Source organism: Anabrus simplex, chromosome 2 (assembly GCF_040414725.1).
Source record: "Anabrus simplex isolate iqAnaSimp1 chromosome 2, ASM4041472v1, whole genome shotgun sequence".
Lineage (NCBI taxonomy): Eukaryota > Metazoa > Arthropoda > Insecta > Orthoptera > Tettigoniidae > Anabrus > Anabrus simplex.
The window spans coordinates 883853910-883868494 of NC_090266.1; the positions used below are offsets into that span (position 1 = coordinate 883853910).

At 38.5% G+C, this 14585-nt stretch overlaps 1 protein-coding gene across 1 annotated transcript in view; it reads left to right on the forward strand.

Annotated features, from left to right (window-relative positions):
* Positions 1 to 14585, forward strand: part of LOC136863722 (zinc finger protein 236) — a 795935-nt gene that overhangs the window by 192340 nt on the left and 589010 nt on the right. The window contains exon 9 of the mRNA XM_068226059.1: positions 13681 to 13798. Coding sequence (XP_068082160.1) covers positions 13681 to 13798 — 118 coding nt within the window. The remainder of the gene's footprint in view (positions 1 to 13680; positions 13799 to 14585) is intronic.

Genomic DNA, 14585 nt, shown 5'->3' on the forward strand with positions numbered 1-14585 from the left:
TAGTAGCTTATTATCTCAAGTGGCGTAGTGCAAAGAATTTACTGTACCTGCTCTGGAAGAATGATCTTGGCATTTGATGGGAATTTCCTTACGGCTTCTCACTGTGGACTGTTTCTGAGAATAGCTGTGGAACCCTGGATGAAGCAATTTGAGCTTGGCAGTAGTTCACCTTGACCTAAGTTGAAAAGCAAGAAGAAGCTTTGGTTATTTGTATGTCCCAAGTTAATGTGAAAAGTGGAACTGCAACCCATGGGGTTATTAAGAAACAAGCAAAGCTTATTGGTGACAAATTAGGCGTTTCAGACAGGGTTGACTATTGCGTTTCAAAAACATCATGGGCTGACGCAGCATATGAAGTATGGGTGAGACAGCAGAAGTTGACCTAGCGGTTGTACAGAAGGTCCGAAAAACCTATCAGCAATCGTTAAAAATTATGATGCAAGTAATCGTTACAAAATGAATGGAACTGCTTTATTTTATTGTATGCAACCTGATAAAACAAATCAATTGCTACGTTTTTAAAGGGGTTGCAAGGAATCCAAGGACATAATAACTATATTATTTTGCACCAATGCCAGTGGAAGTGATAAGAGAAAGGTGGCAGTGATCAGTAAGTCTGCTAAACCTCAGTGTTTCAAACATTTTAACCCATCGGTTTATGTTGACTATAGGAACAGTAGCAAGGCATGCATGACTGCTGTGGAACTCGACAGATGAATCAAAGATTTCAACAGTGACATGAGAATAATTGCAACGTGTTACTCATTCTTAACAATGTGCCATGTCCGAAAATTCCAGATTATATAAGCAACATTTAGGGAGGAATTTCTTCCTCCTTAATACACTGGATATCTTCAGCTTTTGGATGTGGTAATAATCAAAAGTTTTAAAGCACAAATTAAAAAAATCATTCGACAGATCAATTATGGGGATTCTGTTATCAGTTTATTGTTAAAAGATGCTCTGTTGTACATCAAATTTGCATGGGAAGAAGTTTCAGTACAATAGGGAACTGCTGGACCCACGTTGGAATCATGACTGGAGCTGATTCATCTCAGAAAGACCAATTAGTCCAAGCATTAGAGGAAACTCTTGAACGTCTTCTCAATAGAGCAACTGTCACAGCAGAACTCACAGCAAGAGACAAAGAAGAGCCAGTGATTCAGGAACTTTCCACTGACGACATTGTTGACTCAGTGAAACCACCAGAAAGTGCATCAGAGGATCACTACTAGAGAAGCTGAAGAGTGTGTTGACTATTTGTGTGGTTATTTTGAACATAATTCTTTCTTAATGGAAACTTACGATCACTTCATTGTCATTCATTCAGCTGTTTCAGCTCACAGTGATATCCTTAAAGTTCAGTCCAAAACAGATTAATTTTTCAAAAGCACTTCATGTGCAGGTACAGTGCCGTGTATATATTAGAAATGTACTGTATACTGCAGACCTAAACAAATGTACTTTACTGTGTTTGATAGTTGTATAAAATATGCATGTAACATCTGTCACAATATTGTATGAATGCAAAATACCTACATAAATGAAGTGTTGAATTACTACTGTATCAGAATACCCCCCTACAGTATACCACTACATAGCATAAGTTATTCAAATGTGTGTTTTAGAACGTGACCTCAATTTAACGCCACCCTCTTTATTGCGCCAGCTACACTCCGAACAGATGATGTTATGAGGGACAACTGTACAATCATTATCTGTTATTTCTTGTTCATAATGTCACCAACTCACAATCAGTGACAAATTTACACAATGTAAACAATCTTGTACATATATTGTAACCATTCAAGCTCGAAGGTTAACTGTAACCATATCATATCAAAAGTATAATCGGGGCTTCGAAGAAATATTGTAAGTGTGCCTTGGCATTACTCAACGGTGACACATGAGGTTTCACTCACGGGCGTGAAGGTTCAATTACGCACCGGTTACAGTTCATAGCAATCATCAGCACGTGAACATTACCATCATAAGAATTCGTAACTTATAATTATCTGAGGCTACTATAACTCCTAATTTATAAATGAAAATACTGAGAACCGATTTCAATTCGAAGTATGTTCCATTTTAATTATGTGAATTCTTCGATAAAATATAATTAACAATGATGAAAAATAAAATTTTGCAACATGGATGGATAAATATGAAATGTTGAATATCATAGTTAATGTAATTTTAAATTATAGATTAAAATACTGCTGTTGGCTATCATTCTCTCGCTCATATGGTGCTACAATATTGTTATGATCCAAACAGTGTTGGCAAACCGATCTAATATTAATGTCAAATACAAGCAAATAAATTATTATTGACAACATGAAAATAGCTGAAGGCTTACATACACAATTGACAGTGAAATTATTTCAATTACTTATTTTATCCACCGCGAAAAAGTAAAGAATATATTTATTCATTCATATCTATTTCCATTATGGGTCAAAACCTTGTCCTTTAATGTTCCATTAATATAATACTACAACCGTCGCATAAATCAACGAACTCTGACAACTTGAGTGCTCACTACATAAATACGTGCAATGCCGTGGAACCTAAAAGAAAACCAATCACGGACACTCAAACTAAGTTCTGCAGCTAACCACCAGTAAATAAACAAAAGACATGTTCAAATAAAAGAACAACATAATATGTTGTCCTCGAGCTGCTGCACCTAAATAAAATAGGGATTCAAATCTGCATACTATCATGATAAACAATCATGATTTTAAATTATTGAGACATAATAACATCCGGATCCGTCCACAGGCTTTCCTCCGGATAGCTGAAATTCTGCCAGCATCTACAAACACATGCACTAACACTACTGTTACTCTACAGGAAATAACTAGGTTGTACATTGGGTAGAATGACCCTAATTTCGCTTCCAATCATAATGCAACTCATACGTCTTACTGGGACAACACTATTTCGAAGATTTCATGTTTTAATAATAATGTTATTTGTTTTACGTCCCACTAACTACTATTTTACGGTTTTCAGAGACACCGAGGTGCTGGAATTTAGTCCCGCAGGAGTTCTTTTGCGTGTCAGTAAATCTACTGGCACGAGGCTGACGTATTTGAGCACCTTCAAATACCACCAGACTGAGCCAGGATCGAACCTGCCAAGTTGGGGTCAGAAGGCCAGTACCTTAACCGTCTGAGCCACTCAGCCCGGCGATTTTCATGTTTTATGTATCTATTTATTCACATAACACCCGTTCCATAATCATATCTCGGATTAATATCATTGATGACTATTGACATGTTCATTAAGAAAATATTCTTCGGAAAACAGTACCCTCGCGGTACAATTATCAAACCCTAATCGCTTGTCTATTCCGCAGTATCACTTTAACATTAGCATGATGAGCATTTCTTTTATTGTCTTCCAACATCAACATTCCTGGGATTTTTTAAGAAAACATTACATCACAAATAATGCTTATTTCCTAACAAATATTCCAACATAACCATCGCGTACAATATCATTATCACCTTCCAATACTTGTCAATTTCTATATAATGGTTTTATTAATTACATGATATAATCCAGCTTAATCTCTAGGACATGTTTCGTTCCGATTATGGAACATCTTCAGCTAAAAGATTGGACAAAATGGCAAGACAATTTAAACACATGTGATAGTTATTCATGTTGGGTTAAAATTTCCAAGTCAGTGTCCAAGTGACAAAGTAAAATCGGCGTAAGGGTTCTTCTTTATGTTGGAGAAGTGTATACTTGTTAACTTGAAGATAAAATTGGAGATATAAAAGATTTTCTTAAAGTATAGTTATCGGGGGAACTCTTGAAAAATTACCGTAGTTGAAGTTGAGTTGCAGTCAGACTATTAAAATGAGTCTGAAACAAAAAGAAAATAAGTAAAAAGGAGGATATTTTAAAGGACAAAACCTTGTAAGAATGTATGTTCGTGAGGATAAAAGGATAATGGAGTTGTTTACCTTATAGTCAATTGTGTCTTATTTAGCATCCTCCCTTATGCCATGTCGTCAACTGACTGAGTTCTGTGTGCTTGTGTGAGGTGCTTGCAGTGGGCGAGGAATAGCATATCACAACACCACTCCTCAGTTACCTCCACCCTACACAATATTTCACCTGCTTCCCCCACTTCCCCTACCTCTCCTTCTGCTATTCCTCGCCCACCACAAGCGCCTCACACACGCACACAGAACTCAGTCAGTTGACGATATGGCATAAGGGAGGGCGCTAAATACGACACGATTGACTTCTATATCTCCAATTTTATCTTGAAGATTAACAAGTATACACGTCTCCAACATACAGAAGAACCCTTACGTGATTAGTAGCAACAGAGTGCGCTTCTGGCTTTTACAGTACCTGTGATTAGTACCACTACATGAGCAACACCATGGGTTGGCAACACCATGGTTTTGGCTTGCCTATGATTAGTAACCACTTTATGAGGAACACTACGGGATAGTACGAGTCCCTGTGGTTAGTACACTTCTGTGATGAACACCATAGGTTTGCGTTGCCTGTAAATGGCGCCGCAATGTGCGAAACATCATAGGTCTTGTATTACTTGTGCGAATTTCATTACATGTGAGTAGTACCATAATGTGTGGAATACGGCAAGTCTACGCTACTTTTGATTGGTAATACCAATATAAATGGTCCGTTATTGGACATTATAAACCTTCCAGCTAACTCATTCCTGGTTGCCAGCGTTTCACCCTCGTGTGCTAGGCTGGGCTCATCAGTTGGTACCTAGCACACCTACCAAGACGCTGGCTAGTGCATACCGTGGAGGCGACTGTGTAAGCTAATTGTAGCCACCGGCAGTGCCAATGCACTATGAGACACTTTGTCCCATTATCAAAAATTGATGCCTGCTTGGCCATCAGATGATATAGATGTTGATTCCCATAGGGAATCTGAAATATTTGTTCCGAATGAGTAAATTTATAATACCAATATAAATGGTCCGTTATTGGACATTATAAATCTTCCAGCTAACTCCACGGTATGCACTAGCCAGCGTCTTGGTAGGTGTGCTAGGTACCAATTGATGAGCCCAGCCTAGCACACGAGGGCGAAACGCTGGCAACCAGGAATGAGTCAGCTGGAAGATTTATAATGTCCAATAACGGACCATTTATATTGGTATTATAAATTTACTCATTCGGAACAAATATTTCAGATTCCCTATGGGAATCAACATCTATATCATCTGATGGCCAAGCAGGCATCAATTTTTGATAATGGGACAAAGTGTCTCATAGTGCATTGGCACTGCCGGTGGCTACAATTAGCTTACGCAGTGGCCTCCACGGTATGCACTAGCCAGCGTCTTGGTAGGTGTGCTAGGTACCAATTGATGAGCCCAGCCTAGCACACGAGGGCGAAACGCTGGCAACCAGGAATGAGTTAGCTGGAAGATTTATAATGTCCAATAACGGACCATTTATATTGGTATTATAAATTTACTCATTCGGAACAAATATTTCAGATTCCCTATGGGAATCAACATCTATATCATCTGATGGCCAAGCAGGCATCAATTTTTGATAATGGGACAAAGTGTCTCATAGTGCATTGGCACTGCCGGTGGCTACAATTAGCTTACGCAGTGGCCTCCACGGTATGCACTAGCCAGCGTCTTGGTAGGTGTGCTAGGTACCAACTGATGAGCCCAGCCTAGCACACGAGGGCGAAATGCTGACAACCAGGAATGAGTTAGCTGGAAGATTTATAATGTCCAATAACGGACCATTTATATTGGAATTATAAATTTACTCATTCGGAACAAATATTTCAGATTCCCTATGGGAATCAACATCTATATCAACTTTTGATTAGTACCGCAACATGACAAATACCATGGTTCTACTTTCCTAGCGTTAAGTACCATTATGAGGGATGAATGACTTGGATTTTGGACCCATTTAGACTTTAAGCATCATCAATTCAGTAATATGCTATAGAAGCAGTCCCTTGATCAGTAATACTCTTGTTTAACATCAGTTTCTGTGAGTGTGAGGCATTGCGGGTCGGATCCACTGATTGTTTTAAATTCATTTCCATCCATTCATTCTTTGTCCTCATGTTTTGAATTCTGATCACTGGAGGATTTAAATTTTTCATTACATTTCATCTCATGTCGTACTATTAGAGGCTGATGACATAGATGTTAGGCCCCTCTAAACACCAAGCATAATCATCCTCATCAAAGTATTTCTTTCATGAAGACTCAGTCGCATTACATGAAATATTGATTTACAAGGAAAATATCCAACCTTAATAACAGAAGAAACACATTCTAATTATTCCAATAAGACTTATTCACAACTAGATTGGCATATTAAATTAATATAAGAAAACATAAATGTCCAATAATACTGCCTTGGGGAATTCCCCTCTTAATTATTAAAGGATCAGATAAAGCTCCACCTACTTTAATTCCTTGAATTCTATTTTCTAGAAATATATCCAACCATTCAGTCACTCTTTTTTTTCTAGTGGCTTTACGTCACACAGACACAGATAGGTCTTATGGCAACGATGGGATAGGAAAGGCATAGGAGTGGGAAGGAAGCGGCCATGGCCTAAATTAAGGTAGAGCCCCACAGCATTTGCCTGGTGTGAAAATGGGAAACCACGGAAAACCATCTTCAGGGCTGCCAACGGTGGGATTCAAACCCATTATCTCATGGATGCAAGCTCACAGCCTCGCACCCCTAACCGCACGGCCAACTCGCCCGGTTTCAGTCACTCTCCTGTATAGTCCACTTGCACTCATTTTTGCCAGTAGTATCCCATGATGCACTCTATCAAATACCTTAGACAGGTCAATCGCGATACAGTCCATTTGACCTCCTGAATCCAAGATGTCTGCTATATCTTGCTGGAATCCTACAAGTTGAGCTTCAGTGGAATGAACTTTCCTAAACCTGAACTGCCTTCTATCGAACCATTATTAGTTTTGCAAACATGTCAAAAGAATGCTTTCCCAGAGCTTACATGCAATGCATGTCAAACTGACTGGCCTGTAATTTTCAGCGTTATTTTTATCACCCTTTCCTTTATACACAGGGGTTACTATAGCAACCCTCCATTCATTTGGTACGGTTCCCTCATGCAAAAAATAATCAAATAAGTACTTCAGATAGGGTACTATATCCCAACCCACTGTCGTATATCCCCCGAACAGCTGCTTTTCTAGTTTTCAACTTTTGCATCGTATTGTCAATGTCATTGTTATCATAGATAAATTTTAATACTACTTTAGTGTTAGTTATATCCTCTTTCTGAACATTATCCTTGTAACTTACAATCTTTACATACTGCTGACTAAATAATTCTGCCTTTTGAAAATCTTTTGCATACACACTCCCCTTGTTCATTAATGTTTCCTGAAATGTCCTTCTTGGAACCTGTTTCTGCCTTAAAGTATCTCTATATATCCTTCCATTTTTTACTAATATTTGTATGACTGCATATTATCCTTACCTGACTTCTTTGCTAGATTCAATTTCCTAGTAATTCCTTCAATTTCTCCTTACTTCCACAGCCATTTCTAACTGTATTTCTTTCCAACCTGCACCTCCTTCTTAGTCTCTTTATTTCTCTGTTATAATATAGTGGATCTTTACCATTCCTTACCACCTTTAAGGGTACGAACCTATTTTCACATTCCTCAACAGTTGCTTTAAACCCAGTCCGGAGTATGTTTACATTTTTATTTACCGTTTTCCACCGATCATAGTTACTTTTTAAAATCTCACTCATGCCTATTTTATCAGCCATAAGGTACTGCCTAATAGTCTTACTTTTTAAGACCTTCCTTTCCGTCACATTTATTTTTAACTATGACAAAAACAGCATCGTGATCACTAATACCATCTATTACTTCGGTTTCTCTATAGAGCTCGTCTGGTTTTACCAGCACCATGTCCAGAATGATCATCCCTCTAGTTGGTTCCATCCCTTTCCGAATCAGCTGTCCTTCCCATATCAACTTATTTGCCATTTATTGGTCATGCTTCCTGTCATTTTTATTACCTTCCCAATTACATTTGGAAGATTGAGATCTCCCGCTACGATCACATCCCTTTCCACATCATTTCCCACATAGCTGATTATGTTATCAAATAATTCTGAATCAGTGTCAGCGCTACCCTTTCCCCGTCTGTATACTCCAAAGATATTACCAGATATTGTAATAGTATATGTCATCCCTACTTGACTTCCAGATCCCTGTACCCTTACCACTCCTCGCTAGACCTCCCTAATAACCCTTCTTAACAAATTACCTAACTTATACGTACCACTGCAGTTTAAGTGAAGGCCACCTGAGTGTGGATTCCTACCTCTTATCCACCCATTAGGATCTAAAAATCTCACTCCCAGTTTCCCACATACCCATTCCATAGTCTCATTTAAATCCCCAATCACCTTCCAGTCAGTATCCCTCCTACACAGTATTCCATTGATAACAATCTCCGCTTCCTTAAACTTTACCCGTCCTGCATTTACCAGACCCCACACATCCCCAACTATGTTGGTACTTATACCTGCTTGCCTTATGTTGTTGGTACCAATGTGAAACACTACCACCTTCTCCTTTCCCTCCTCCTTCTCTTCTACATTCCTCAATATCTGCATTAACCTAATTTCCTGGACAACACACTATCCTGTTTCCCTTTCTTCCACACACTTTCCCCGCAAGTCTAACAGTGGAATCCACCATGACCAGAGCCTCTACCCTACCTACCTCATTTGATCCCCATCCCCTCATGGTCATCTCCATCTTTCCTGACGGCTGCCGAAGCTACTTCCTCCTCGCTTTTCTCCCTCCTATGACCCTGTTCCACCTGTCTTTTCCTATCCTCTACTCTACATTTCCCTTTCCAATCTTTTCCTTTCCTCCCTATTTCCACACTTCTCAGCAACTGTTCCCTGTTCCTCATCTTCCTTTTGTTCTACCTGCAGTGACTCATACCGATTTCTCACAGACACTTGTCCTGAATTCTGATCCTGAATAGAGTCCTTAGCCTGTAGTCTCCTTCCCCTTAAAACTTTAGACCACCTGTCTTCAACAATTCCTCCCCTTTTCTTCCCATCCCTGTTTTACACCTACTGTATCCTGTACATTGTTTGAGGGAGGCCTACCTTCCTTCCTGTTTTCTGAGAGAATCCTAATTATCTCCCTCAAACTCTCCAACTCCTCCCTCATACTCCTTAATTCCTTAGCCATTTGTTACGGAATAGTGAAAATAAAATGAAAAATAAAACAACTTATTCAGTGCTAAGAAAATGAAAGGAAAAGAATATTGTCTAGGATAGTACAAATATATCACACAACAATAACGTAATTAGTATAATACTATACACTACAGTACTACTTAGTTGTACTATATTTTTATCCTACAACATCCTAACACGATGGAAACTGCCGTTAATTACTGAATGCCGAAAGGAATACACAAGAATTACACCATACAAAAGGGCAGTTAAGTCCATCATAATTACAGCAACAGAATTCTAGTAAGAGAGTTTCTACAAATACTTCTTCTACCCAAATATTTCACAGTAATAGAATAAGCATACTAATTTCTAATATGATACTATAATACATTACAATAATTTTAAACTACGTTCAGATGTATCCTAATTACAATAGGTTTTTACTAAGCGCAAAGAGAAATGCAAATTGCAATTAAAGTTTGAAATTCTGAAGAACTACTCAAAGATCACCAACAAAGCTAAATACATAGACAGATTACATTATTATCAGTACTCTTTTATCCTCCTATGCTCTAATAGAGCCGGCCCTGTGGTGTAGGGGTAGCGTGTCTGCCTCTTACCCGGAAGCCCCGAGTTCGATTCCCGGCCAGGTCAGGGATTTTTACCTGGACCTGAGGGCTGGTTCGAGGTCCACTCTGCCTACGTGATTAGAATTGAGGAGCTATCTGACGGTGAGATAGCGGCCCCGGTCTAGAAAGCCAAGAATAACGGCTGAGAGGATTCGTCGTGCTGACCATACGACACCTCGGGCTGAGCAGCGGTTCCTTGGTAGGCCATGGCCCTTCAAGGACTGTAGTGCCATTGGGTTTGGTTTGGTTTTATGCTCTAATAGAAATGTAAACTGCCGTTTCTATAATTTGTATTGTGCTAGGCATAATAAAGATTATTTTCTTTTAAGTACATACACATGTTGCAAAGTATGTATTAATAGTTCATTTTTGAGGTGTATTATTTATGTATCATGTTACTTAATATTTATGAGTTTTTGTGTATATTAATGTTTTGTTAAAATTGAACAAAAATGTTCTCATACTGTGAATATATCACAAACTACCTGGCAATTCTGGCCTTTATTCCTATAGTTTATTAAAATCCACTGTTGCTGTCAAATCAAAGAAAATTAAATGCATCAGTATATGCCTAGGTACTTAACAACATACCTGCTGATTGTACAGTAATCCAAACATTTCATCCCATGCTGTTACGTTAATTCTCAGGTCTCATTCTGTTTTTACTGTATTTATCTCTGCTTGTCCCGCCTAGCTCTATGGTCTGCTATATGGCTCTGCTGTCACCCTTTTGTTTGATTATTGGGAAAGACAGGTTATAGATTTATGAGAAGATATTCTGTATGAAAATGTATATCAGGGGAGGCATGTAGTTCATTTTTGTAGCAAATTTTCCAAAAAACTGAGCAGGTAATAATTTATAACATTTTTTAAAATGTCATAACGTTGTTTGTATATATTCATATCGTTGTCTTCAAGCCCTTTCCTCAGTGTGTTACATATCAGGGATTAAAAAAACCCACCCTTCAAGGACTATTGTTAGCTTACAATTACAGGATATAAGAAAAGAAATCTCAGTTCAAACATGAACTGCACCAGGTGGTGGTGGTGGTGGTGGTGGTGGTGGTGGTGGTTGTGGTTGTTGTTTAATGGAAAATATAACCATTTCCTTTTAATTCTAATTAGATGAGAAAATGAAGAGGTCTGACCCTCGGAGAATGAGAGTATCAGCAAAAGAAGAAGGGCTTGAAAATGACAACTTGTTTTAAATATCTATTTCATCATTACCCTTTGTACTACCTGAAATTGTCCCTTGTCCCAGTGTTCAGGAAATCTGCTGGCTTAGGCATCTGGGAAAATAATGGATTTTGATTTGTGCCTGTAAATCCTGTTTTATGGATCCATATATGAGCCCTGACTTGTTAATATCTTGTAACCTAGGTCTGCTATGCAGATTGGATGTACACTTCCTGACACAAAAACTGAGTGGACACTTGTGGAGAAGAATCAGCATTAAACTTTGTTTACCTCATCCTGTGCTATGATATTTCATAAGTGATTTCTTGTCGTACTCTCTAATATACGATGGTCGATCAAATATAAACGGGATTTTTGTTCCTGAACATCAACAGTTGGTAGGACTGGCCCCGCGCTTCTGCTATGCTTAGGCAGGACCGTTAGGAGTGGGGAGAGCATGCTGTTATATATTTTCCGCCTTTTCGTCAGTGACGCTCATGATGTCGGAGCAACAGGCGAACCCCTCCACTGCGCAACGCATAATTATAAAATTTCTTGCCTGTGAAGGAGAAATTTGCCAGAGATTGACTGCACAGTTTGGTGATGAAACATTGTCAAGGACGCGTGTGTTTGCATGGCATAAAAAGTTCAAGGAAGGACCATAACGTGTGGAAATTCAGCAACACGATCGCCGTCCTTGGACCAGCATTATGGGCGAAAACATTCGTGCAGTTAAAGACATTATTGACGATGATCGGGGGGCATGAGCGATGCACAATCCATGCTGCTTACTACTGCGAGCTGTTGAACAAGGTGAGGGTTGCATATCGCCGCTAAAGACTAGGCCAGCTGATTCGACAAGTCATCCATCTCCACGACAATGCATGGCCCCATACTGCAGCTCTAACTGTCTCCAGCTACAGGAAATGCACTGGACTACACTTGATCATCCTCCTTAAAGCCCGGACTTATCGTCCTGCGATTTCCCTTTGTTCGGACCGCTTAAAGAAGCTTTAGGAAGGCAAGGATTTGAAGATGACGAGAGTGTAGAAGATTTCGTGCACAACTGGCTGGTGACATGACTCTGTTCTTTTTACAATGAGGGCATCAAAAAGCTGCCCATACGCTGGGAAAAATGCATTTCCAAAGCAGGAAACTACAGGGTCTTTATTTATGCTTGGCAAGGACTTTCTCGCTCGACCTTGGCTGCCGATGACAGGCTGCTACCAGCCGCTGGCGCGTGCGGTTTCCAGCACTTCCTGCAGTTACTGAGAGTTGAGCTCCAAGATAGTAGGGTGTTCAATGAAGCTACTGCGTATTGTATGTTGTATTGTATAGATTTTTATTGTGATTGTGTATAGTGCTGTAATGTATGTGAAATAGTTGTTACGTGAACGTGTATATCTGCACAATACTTACATTAAGTGCAGAAAATCGTGTGCTAGGACAAGACAAAAGTTTAGAGCGAAATTCCCAGGAAGACCCATTCCTATCAGTCAGACACTAAAACAACTGGCCAAAAGATTCAAACATACAGGTTCAGTAAACAATAAAAATAGACGTAAAGGTCGTTATCTCCTTACTGAAGCATGTTTTGTACAAGGATCATAAGTAAAAATCTGCGGCTCCCTCCTAGCCCAGATTTAACGGCATGTAATTTTTATTTGTGGGGAATGTTAAAAAATGTAGTTTATGGGAACAACCTTTACACACTAGATGAACTTAAAGACAATATAAGAGCTGCAGTTGCATCCATCAGTGCTGAAGAACTTGGTAGAGTATTTAACGTCAAAAACTTCATAATGGTCTGTATTGAAAAAAGATTTACGTTCAAAAACAGAGGTAAGGTTATCCACCTGTTCAATAGAGTAAGCGAAAATTTCATTAGGAGATGCCGATTATGTTTGGCAGCGCATGGGGAACATTTTCAGCATAAACTGTAAAAATGGTGAGATAAATGCATGATAATGCATGATAATGATGTTGAGCATAAACTGTAAACATGGTGAATAAAATGCATGATAATGATTTTGAGCGCTGTATTCTGCCGTACATACGCACGCGCGGTAGCCAGCAAGTGAACCGTCACTGGCAGCCAAGGTCGAGCAAGAAAGTCCTTGCCAAGCATAAATAAAGACCTTGTATGTGGAAAAATAAATTGTAATTGCCTTGTATTTTCCAATAAATGAATTTAAATAAAAAATAAAGTCCCGTTTATATTTGATCCCCCCTCATATATATTTGTTCAGTACACATTTCAATTAACTTGCTAAGTTTAATTATGTTAAGAAAGTACAAGCAGTGTTTAGACCATGTCTAGTAAACTTAATCATATAAACTCATTCTAAAAGCATAGAAGTGTACCCTTTTATTGGTAAAATGAAAATAAACCTCCATATTTTAACTAACCAAGAAATCTCTATGATAATGTTCTCTTTCCTTTTGGTTATACCTGTTCACGTGGACTTCCAAAATTTTCAGCTGATCGCTTTTTTGTGTCGAGAAGTGTACCCATAATAATTGTAAGACTTTACTTTGTGAATGATTTATGATTTTTTATTTATTTTACAATGAATTATGTGTTATAATGATAAGTATGCTAACTTATATAACTTTGTGTTAATTGCAGTGTGAACTATGCAGTCGAGCATTTAATCAAAAAGGCTCTCTTCAAATTCATATGTCAAAACACAATGGATTTAAACCATTCCGATGTGACTTCTGCTCTGCTATGTTTAGCCAAAAAGGTAAGTTATTTCTACAGTAATTCAAGTCATTTATAAACTTTCTTTGCAGATTTTCTTCTTTTGTTTTTACAGCTTATTTAAGTGAACGAAGCAGTAGACATCAATGGATGAGTTATTTTATATGTTTTTCGTGACTACTATTGAAAAATGTCTTTAGGCAAAGAGAAGAGGTTTTTTTTTTTTTTTTTCTTACAATTTGCTTTATGTCACACCTACACAGATAGGTTTTATGGCGACGATGGGAGAGGAAAGGCCTAGGAGTCGGAAGGACATGGCCGTGGCCTTAATTAAGGTACAGACCCACCATTTGTCTGGTGTGAAATGGGAAACCATGAAAAACAATCTTCAGTGCTGCCAACAGTGGAATTCGAACCCACTATCTCCCGGATGCAAAAAGAGAAGAGTAGGCTGAAGGAACTCATTATTAAAGCATATGAAATCATTGGTGTTCCGTTTGTCAGTCTAGTTTCTTGCAACACCCAATTTCCCATGATATTAACTCTTCAGTTTTTTTCTCAGTAGAAGCATGATTTTAACATATGCACACAAGCAAATTTGATCATTTTCTTACATATCCAAAATTGGAATATAGCTACATGGAATTATAAAATTATAAAATCTGGCACTAGAATGCATGCTACAGCATTTAGAAGGTAGTCACCCAAACGTGGCAGGTAAATCTTGCAACTGCTGTATTTTACCTAAAAGTTACCAGTATTAACATAACAGAAAGGTATATCTTTGCAGGTATCAATACCAAACAGTGTTTTGCTAGCATCTTACAAGG